Source organism: Nicotiana tabacum, chromosome 21, assembly GCF_000715075.1.
Source record: "Nicotiana tabacum cultivar K326 chromosome 21, ASM71507v2, whole genome shotgun sequence".
In the NCBI taxonomy this organism is placed as follows: Eukaryota; Viridiplantae; Streptophyta; class Magnoliopsida; order Solanales; family Solanaceae; genus Nicotiana; species Nicotiana tabacum.
The window spans coordinates 79,954,354-79,965,102 of record NC_134100.1 but is presented as its reverse complement, the minus strand read 5'-3'; the positions used below and the strand labels follow the sequence as shown (position 1 = coordinate 79,965,102).

Sequence of the window (10,749 nt, the reverse complement as noted above, 5' to 3'; positions counted from 1 at the left end):
TATTGCCAAATTAAAAAAATAGTTTTCTTCTCGTCCTAGACTGGTACTTTCATGTGGACTGGTACTTTCATGTGGACAACTTGAGAGGGAAAGGCACGGGACCATCAACTACACCGCTGATCGACTAGTCTACTGCAAATAAGCCTTTCCGGTTTAAAAGGGTGTTCTCAGGAAAGCGCGGACACTCATCAAGCGTCGTTATGTTGATAATAATCACGAGTAAAGTATGATGTTGAAAGCATGCCTTATGCAAAATAGTAACACGTTGCCAAATATTTACATGATAAAAGTGCATAAAAACAGTAAGTAATAAAGATGAACAAAAGAAAGAAAAGAAAAAAGGAAAGACAAAAGAGGGAAGTTAGTTTAAATCATAAAAATGTGCGAGAATTAAATGAAATAAATAAAGGGATATGGATGGGAGAAACATGATATAGCATTCTTGTACATGTCATAGCAATAAAAGGGAAACATGGAAGGGATGTTTCATGTCATAGCAATTTAGGTAAAGGAAAATAGGGAAAGGGATATGCATGTCATATCAATTTAAACAAATGAAGGAAATAAGGGAAGGGGACGTTCATGTCATCAAATAATCCACACAAGTCAACTTTGTTATGGTAAGAGCCTAAATGTAAATCTCCAGCAGCGTCGACATGCTGTCGCACCCCATTTTCTCACAAAAGCGGGTTTCGACGTGTGACAACTCTTTTAAATGGGTACTAAAAGAGAAGAGTCACCACCTAACGATTTTGAGGTGCGTTAGGGAACCTATTTGCAAATAACTCTGTTAGAACTAGTCCATGTCACCAAATATAGGACAAGGGCTCAAATTACCTCAAAGAGAAGGTGTTAGGCACTTTTTGAGGTCCACAACTGTGGGTCCATGCCAAATTTCATACTATGTGGATTATTAGATTATAATTGTCCTATGTGATCATATAAGCGAGGGAAGACAAAGAATTTAAAGGTTCTATTATTAACAAGTGTAAAGAAAATCGGATAACAATTAAGTTGTATAGATAATCAGTACAAGTCTATAGAGGTTACACGGTACAACTCAATTGTTCTAAATTCAACAACTAAGTGTGAACAAATAATCATATAAAGAAGAGGGGGATCCTAAGTTTTTTAGACTAAAGGATCACCCCGTGCAATATAAATAATACTTCGCAACTCCCTTAGGGTAGGGGTTGCTCATATTATTCAGCAGACACAGACTATTATCTCCTGCTACCCAATTACTATGTTAAATTTATTTACCTAAAGCGTTCTAATTCAATTCTAAACAGCGTCCTATGCGTGCACTACCAGTCACATGCCTATGGTCCAGAAGGCTTTGGACCTGCTATTTGGGTGGTTCTAGACTTTACTTAGGATGCTCAAAAATGATAAAACTAATGCACATTCAAAACATATATGACTTCACATAAAATGCAAGAAAGGGCTCAAGTTAACCCCCACACAAACCACAAATGCACGCAATAGATTTAGGCAGTGGACAATTTCAGAGTTAAGAAACATTATAGCTGTTAAGTTCTATAGGCATGGTTTCTAGGCGATTCTGATTTTCAGTATTGTACAGGTAGCAGTGCAGCTTTAGGCTAATAGATTTGCAAATAAGGCATTACAATCCTATAGGCATGATATCTAAATATTGCGCGATGGGGCCGTAAAACAACTTCGGGAGCCCAGAATTAACAGCTTATGATGCGAGTGACAATATCCTATAGGCAGGATTTCTAACAGTTGATAGACGTAATTGATTTTATAAGATTTTATCCTTATAGGCATGGCTTCTATGTATGGTAACACAATGAAGTAATAAAGTAGTTGATTAATTAATTAAGACCCATGTAGTCATGATATCTAGGTTAATAATGTACCAAGACAATAGAAGTGACTGATATATTAGTTGAAACCCTATAGACATGGTATCTAAATGAGCGTTAGCAAAATAATATTATTGTATCCTATAGGCATGTTGTCTAAGTGTGCACAGTAATGGACATAGAAAACAAGTATGGCGAGTACTAACATGTTTTGAATAGTGTACAAGTGAAGTGTGTGTGATTTCTATAGGCATGATTATATTAGTGTACATAAATAAAGTACGCTAAACGAAATAACAAATAAGGCATGCTAAACGAAATAGCAAATAAAACACATAGACCATATAAGCATGTTTTCTACCCATTTATGCAACCATTAGAATACCTCAGTCCCATTTTCACTAATTTCCCCATCACTCAGTTTTACAAGTTATTACAGATTATTTTAAATAATTACATGCCAATACAAATGTAGAATAACCCAGTAATATATCTGGGCCTTCAAACAGGCTTAGAACTTCATGCGGACAGCAGGCCCAACCTCCAAGTGCAGACAGTATACTTCGAACCCAACATACCAGGCCCAAACGAATAACATACTTACCCAAACGGATGCCAAACTTAGCCATACAGGCAAAAAACTCCACATAGAATTAATTAAACAGCTCTGAAGCTTAAACACTTAGTCCTTAAATCGTGACCAATGGCAGCTCTAGCCAAGACATATAGATAGGATCATACTACATTGGAAGGCACACAAAGCACATATGAGGTAAGTTTATGGTTATCATTCCAGAAACAAAGTTTAAGAGCAACATGGCTATTTCAAACAAAGTTTCAAAACAAAGTATAGTCCAGAACTAGCCTAAAGAGCTTTAGGTAGGGGTTTGAACATGAAAATCTAGTAGTGTCATAGACAAGAACCAGTGAGATATAGTCTTAACATGGAAGCTTTAACATGAGAGCCTAATGAGAACAAACAACTTGCAGAGCTTAACATGTAAAATATTCAGACAAATACAATTTACCACATAAAGGTTTTAAATCCAATAGGTAAGCACTCAGATGTGAAGAGGCTGGATTTTATGTAAATAAAGTAAGCATGCATTATGTGAAGAGGGCAGGGATTTGTCTTAGTCAACATAAAGAGAAGTAAACTAGACATGGATTGGAATTCACCCTAGGAGTCTCAAACGATCAGTGAGCACACAACATCAAAGCAAAGAACAAGTTTGACTTAGCATTGCAACAGTATTAGCATATAGAATTCATATAATCACAAGTTGATTTCAGGAAAATAACAGGTATACATGAAAGATTTAGCATAGACACATTCCAATAGGTTCTGGGCATACATTAATTTCCTAATAGATTCTAAATCATGGATTCATGATAAGCAACAGTCTTGAGTAATCAATTAGACTTAAACGTGAAGAAAAGTAATTAATCAAGTTGGACATCTACAATGGGCATGTATTAAGGCTAGTAATGTCAAGGAAGAGCATATTAGGCTAAGTATTTAGATAATGGAATCACATAATTTGCAGCAGAACAGCAGATAATGCATAAGGGATTCGACAAGAAGAAAATAATTCTAGAAAGACGCAATTTCCAGGGATCCAAACAAAGTGCGATAAACATCAATCAAGTTTAATTGTAAACCAAGTAAACATCATGAATCGATTTAGCTAACTATGCAAAAAATCAAAATTATAGCCTGATAAAGAATTCAAAATCTCAAGAATAGTTGTAATTACTGGAGAATGATGAAACCCCAAACCCCCAGTTCTTCAGAGTTCACAGGAGCCTCGAAATGGGCTCCGAGCAGTGCTTGCACTGGAGGAGGTTAATGAACAGAATCTGCTGGCCTTGGCTTTCAGCCGGCCAAAAATTAAAATCTCAGAATAGTATAGGATGAATGAGAGTGGGAGAATAGTGGTAGTAGTAGTCATAGCAGTAGTCATTCAAACTTAGAGGGGAAGGGGGTTTATATAGCGATCGATTTGAACAGACAAACATGGAAAACAATAAATTTAAACATAAAAATAGAAAGAAAAGATCTCATGCAATCAGAATCGGTAAAGGAGATGGAGATATAAAACCCTAGTTGGTTTCAGCCAACTGTAAATCAAACTAGGAGTGCAAGAATCACCTCATTTCAAGTGTATGTAAACGAGATACCGTCTAAATCCTCGAAGATCGAAGTCAATCAGGTCTGATTTTGAAAGGTTGTACTTGCCAAAATTGAGCAAGTACTAAGTAACACCATAAACGCATGAGTAGTAGCGGAATAAGGTAAGTAATATCGTGATAGGGTTCCATAGTATAGCCGGATTCGAAGAAGATTTGGGGGATAACGCAGCTAGGGTTTTGTGAAGAGAGGAGAAATAGAGAGAATGCAAAGGCGGTCGGTTGGGGGAATGGTCTTTAGGGTTTGTTTATGGGGATATAAGGAGAATGAGGGATTTATTATGGGCCATTGATCATTTAAGATCAACGGTCAAGATCGAATAGGAAATGGGGCGGGTTAAATGAACGGATCGCGATCGGGTTTAAAAGGGGTTGTTTGGTTGGGCTGCTGAAGAGAAAAAATGAATGGTCAAAGTGTTTGGGCCCGTACTTTGGTCCGAAATTAGCCCTGATTGGGCTATAACATTAAATATGCGAATTCGTTTAAAATAATTTATAAAAAATAATTAATAAATAATAAAAATATCACTTATACAGTAAAATGATTGGAAATAATAGCTTAGCATTATAAAAATATAAAAATACTATTTTAGTGTAAACAATGTAAATAATGTAGTTATGTATAGAATATAGGCTATTGTTGCGAAATTGTATAAATAGTTCGAAAAATACAAATGTAATTATATAAAATAAAGTAAAATATTATAAAGCATATATGTGGGTGTAAACAATAAATTTGAATGATTAAGTCATCATAAAATAATTCGAAGGAGTAATTAATAAATATTTGAATAATTTAAATGTAAGAAAACCAATTTTAAAGCCTTAAAATTATGAAAAGAACTATAGAAAATACTTATATGACTCTTGTCAATTGGTGATGGTGCAAAAATGATATTTTAAAAATATACATGATATTTATAAAATATGAGGGCAAAATTGGGTATCAACATCTACGAATAGTGGGAGCATACAAAACATTGTTCAAGGCTAACGTTTTTCGAGAAGTTAACTTAAAAGGAACTTTTCCTTTACCCATAACTCAAGCCGTAGTGGAGTTAACCATGTAGACACACTCGCCATCGGTAGATTCCTCAAAGTTATGGAACAATTCCTTGTTGGCGTAGAGGTGCCTTGAAGCGTCTGTGTCCAGTATCCAATCAGTCTTGTTAGCCACCATATTTGCCTCAACGACCATAGCAGCAATCACATCAACACTTTCAATAAGGTTATCTTGGACTAGAGCTTTCCCTCCATGCTTCGAGCTTTGTCCTTGTCTTTGGTTGCACTAGAAAGCCTTGTGACCAAGTTTTACACAGACATAGCAAGGTCCTTTCGACTTTTGTATTTGGTCCTCCGGTTTATTGAAGTAGTTCTGCTTCTTCAGATATCCTTTCTTTTGGCCTTTCTTCTGTTCTCCTTTAAACTTGTCTTCCACAAAAGTACTAGAAGATTCCACAAGGTTAGTTTAGAAGAATTAAGAAAGAGAGATTTTATCTTATCCTTAAGACGTTCTGCCTCTTCATCTTTGATACGGGTTTGATTCCTCAGTCCTCATGTGACTGATCAGTTCTTGGAGGGTTAAGTTCTTCTTGTGCTTGAGTTGGTTCCTGCAATCACTCCAGGAAAGAGGTAACTTTTCAAGCAGAATATTAGCTTGAAGAATCTCACACATCTCCATACCTTCGTTCAGAATATCAACAGTCAAGTTCTCATACTCGTGAACCTGCTCCATAATTGGCTTATCATCAACCATTTGGAACTTAATCCACCTTCCAACCACATACTTCTTTTTCCCTGCCTCATCTATACCATATTTCTTCTCCAAACTATCCCATATGACTTTAGCAGATTTATAATTTTAATTTATAAATAAATCAAACAGAGGGTTAGTCATATGGTTAAGCAGATGCCCTCGAACAGTTTTATTATCTTTTTTCGAATTTCTTTTTAGCAGTATTATCAACAACAATAGCAACAATAGTATTAGAACTATCAACAACAACATCAGTATTAGAAACAACATTAGTAGAAGGTTTGTTGAACAAAACATAATCAACTTCTAATTGTTCGAAGAAAATCAAAAGTTTCTGGGACCAACCCTTATAATTCTTTCCATCCAAAGGCTCAAGCTTTGACAAATCGGGAAGAGTTTTAGTCAAAGTGGTAGCCATTGATCAATATTATACGCAAAATCGCTTTCAAATTGTTAGAAAAATAGTTGATAATATTGACCAATAATAATAAAAGAATAGAAATAGCTTATCGAATAAATACTGTGTCGTGACAAGCAACTGTCTTGAAAGCGATTTCGGTCCGACTGGATGCAAATCGTTAAGATCAGTCGCTCCCCAAGGTTCCACAATACTCCCAAACACATGTACTCGTGGCTGGAAGTTTAGAGTTTACAAAAAAGAATTGCCCAGAAAAATATGAAGAAGAATAATCTTTTGAGAGGATGAGAGAATAATATTTTTGGTTGGTTATTTACTTCACAAATGATGATGCTTATATAGGAAAATCATCTACGGTTTCTTCCATCAGAAAAATGTAAGAATCAAATGGGAGTTAATGTTATGTAACATTATTCTTGTCTTAATGACAAAATTGTCATAAAGACACTAACTTCAACTTTCTGAAAAACTAATATCTTTTCCCAAATGAAGTAATAAAAATTAAGAAATTATCATATGAATGAATGTGAACCATTTATGAAGTAGTAACTTCATTCTCCCACTTTGCATATACATACAATCTAGATATGTTATAAAAAATAATGGTGGAGAGATATGAGAATTAACCACAGATTAATTGTGAATAAGAAGTTTCTTATTCTTTGCATTATCAAATTAGAGTATAACGCCTAAATAGGAATAATACCAACACTTTTAACAATTCTTTTTGGTGTAGATGCCAAATTCAATTGAAATTATGTTTTTTTAGTTTCGATAATCTGCATGTTTGATCTGTGTTTTATAATTGTGTTTTGACTAAATGTCCTTTGGTAGCACAATATTATGTCTTGAATGTAATATGTTTTGCCTTAACCTACCACTTTTATACTAGAAAAATGAGAGAGACATTTTTCATTCAAAGAAGAGGGCCGGAGAGAAAAAGAGAGAACTATTTCTACTTCGGATAGCTCGAGGTTGAGGGCTAGCTCACTTGGACTTGGTGAGCTTTCTGTCTTCACTAATTGAGGCGTTGGTGGCTCGTAAAATTTTTTAAGGATTTCTTGAATTTCCGAATACATAATTATTTAATTATTGAAACAATTTTCTTTTCAAAACAAATTTATGGGGCTTAATAAAAAAATCTGGAAATTAAAACATCACTGAAGAATGAAGATAGGTATTTTTCGGCGCCAAATTGTGTTGGTCTCCTAAAGCAAAAACTTATTCAAACTCAGTTTCCCAAAATTAAAGTACTGTTGTTTCAAAAAAAAAAAAAAAAAAAAAGTCAAGCCCAACTATTTGTTTTTTGGAAAATTACATTCATGTGCAATTTATTTTTTGAATAAAAGTCCACAAACTTTCTAGGTGTTTGAACCGTTTTTGTGGTTTAATAACTTAATTCAAAATATAATTATGTTTTGATTATATGTTTTTCCAAGAAAAATTAAAGTTACACTTCAATGATATTAGTTAGAACTAAAAGAATAAATAACATGAATCATATCGACGATCTATTTCTCATCATAAATAATATTTCAATATTTACTCCCACTACTGCAGTTGTTATAATTTTGTATTAACTGCAGCCAATATTTGCATCAAATTTAATTTTATTATAGTAGAGGCAATAATGAGTTAATTTTATTTTCTTTGATTACAAATCATAGTAATGATATACTTCAGTTCTTCTAATAGTTGAAATTTGTCGACTTTCATTTTTTTAAAAGATTATGTGATGTTATTATATATTCACAAACGCCATTACTAGGAACGATATGTAATTCTTCCCTAGTTGATTCAAGTTCTAAATATGGTAGGATTTAAGCCGGGTCCAAAAATAGATATTGAATATCGGGTGAAAAATAGAAAAATGTTCTAAACATGCAATCCCAAGACAAAGTGCACGTTACACCCCTTGTTTTCGTACGTGAGAGTATGTCGTAAGTCTATTGATGTAAGCTCAGAAATAAGATCACATTTGAAAGTACATAAAGTAAGTTAATCATGTTACCTTGGAGGTTACAAATCTTTAAGATCATGGATAACAAGTACCAAGACGGTTAAAAGGCCTAAAAGCAAAACAAATTGAAGAAAATAAGTCTCGTCGAAAGCCGACAAGTTGGGAATATTATAACATGTACTTTTGGGGTGATACTAGGGTACTTAACATGATAAGGAGGTTATATTATGAGTTATTTTAGTCATATGATAGTCGTGTGTTATGTTTTGAAGTCGAGCGAGTTGTGGAACAAAAGTTGGCAAAGGTCACCACAAGTTGCATTCATTAATGTGCTGAAAATCAGGTCAAATGTAGCGGAGCTTTTCTCCCAATATACTTGAAATTACGGGATTTTCCACCTACCAAATTGAAGATCTACGAGTCTAGTTTATAATGCATTAAACCGTTTGTCAATACGATATTGGAGTAGAGAGATATTCGCGTTTTCGTGAGACTGTGCCAAGCAGCTCCCAATGGGGCCCACTTAGGTGGTAGACGACCCTTGAACATTTTAAAGGGGTTGAACGGCTCATTTTTAGTCATTTTTTACCAAGGACAGTTCTCAAACTCTCTCAACACCTCTCTAACAGTTCTCCTAGGTTCCAAGTCGAATCCAAGGTGGTTTTACCTAGACCTAACCTCAATAGTTAGCCTAAGCGAAAAAAAGAGTCTCTATAGTATTATGATGCTATTAGGGGTTCTTGTAAGCTAAGGGAAACTTTGGTTCGAGTTTGTTCTGATTATTTAAGGTATGTATAATACCCTATTGCTTGAGCTTAATCTTATCTATGTGTTAGTTAAGTTATTTAGATGAAGAATTACAAGATAGAACTTGGAGTGTATAAGAAGTTGTTGTATCTTATTGGACTATTTTGGAGTTGTGTATATGACTTTACATGACTGTAAATCGTCGGGAATGGAATATATATAATGTCCTTATTGTTATTATTCTTTTCAATATGTTGAGTATGTTGATGATGTTGTAAATAGGAGAAGAAGAAACCACACAATACCTAGAAGTTGTCCATGTTGTTATTATATCTTGTTGAGTTTTTTTATGTTACTTTTATGATATAAGGTTTGAATGCCATGTCAATATATATGTTTATATGCTGGACTTTTTATGGTGTTGTAAGTACAGGGGAGATGGAAAAAAGAGTTGGGGTTTGGTTCTAATTCAAGCTTGCCGCTCGTCGTGTTAAATTGTGGTTTCGTTGGTGATGTTTGTGCACTTATTGTTGTATAGATTGATTGGTGTTGTTGGGATGTTGGGTGTGTTGTGATGCTGAAGGTATATAGTTGAAGGTTTTATGTGTTCTTATTGTTTTATGAACTTGGGGAAAGCAAGGAAAACACGGGAGATGTTGTTCGTTTTAATGTAAAATAAGCTCGTCATTCGTTGTACGATAGTTGCATCATTCGCAGCTTAACAGTAGTATTATTATCGTTGTTATAGATTTAAGTGTGATGAGACGAGTTCTACATGGTCATTGGACAAACTGTGATAAGGTATGTTAAGGTTATCCCTTCTTTCCTTTTGGCATGATCCATATGATACAAACGAAACGAGCAAATACGCAACTTTCACAAATGACTCTATTCTTAGAAGTAATATGGGAGCCTATGTTCTTGATTTCCCATGTGTCCTATTATTATATCGCATGTTCATGGGTCTCATAAAATATGTAAGTTGATAAAGTATATTTCGTGATATTAACCGAAGGCATATTGATCTTATGATATTCCGAGAGATCTTATTGACTTACTTCATTATGCATTGCATTCATTTATACATGTACGTTGACACATGACCAGATGGCGTTATATACGCATATATTATATGTATATGGGGTATGAAAAAAGGTTACGACGTTATATACGCACCACCACCTGATTAGCTGGCATACATTGATGATTTCGCCCACTAAGGCCGAGATGATATGATGGGATGCCCTCAGAGGCTTGATGATGTTATGTACGCATATACCTATGCATGATATGGCATTTATACGCATATACATGACACTATAAATGTTTCATTATTCACTGAGCTATTCAAACTTACAGGTTGAGTCATTTACTCCATGTTTCCTTTATGTCTTTTATATACTGCTTTTCATGCCTTACATACTCGATACTTTATTCGTACTGACATCCCTACAGGTTGATGGTCCTCATAGTAGGCTATCAGCTCAGCGGAAGGTGTTGGTGCACTTCATTCGGAGTTGCCTATTTGGTCAATATATTTTGGACATATATTGATTGGTATGTCGGAGCCCTATCCCGACCTTTATGACGTTTATGTACTCTTAGAGGCTTGTAGACAGATGTCATGTATAGAGATTATTGTATGACCTTGTCGACCTATGTTTTGAGAATACAAATGATTATTTTGATCTTTTAGGCCAGTATGTCATATGTATAAGTTTGTATACCATGTTGGGTCGTCCTATGTCGAGTATTCCCTTATGTTTTATTCTGGTTATCTCATGACGGCCTTTACGGTTCATTTATCCATGATAGTTTGATAAGAAAGATACTTTACATTGGTACT

The 10,749-nt window shown here is 34.6% G+C and overlaps 1 protein-coding gene across 1 annotated transcript; it reads right to left on the bottom strand.

The window, feature by feature from the left end:
• Nucleotides 1–5,310: 5,310 nt before the first annotated feature.
• On the bottom strand, nt 5,311–6,196 carry LOC142175318 (uncharacterized). The gene is made up of 3 exons (XM_075241903.1): nt 6,016–6,196; nt 5,558–5,864; nt 5,311–5,467 (listed from the first exon to the last, which is right to left on the bottom strand). The coding sequence occupies exons 1-3, from the start codon at nt 6,194–6,196 to the stop codon at nt 5,311–5,313; spliced, it is 645 nt and encodes a 214-aa protein (XP_075098004.1).
• Between the last annotated feature and the right edge of the window lie 4,553 nt (nt 6,197–10,749).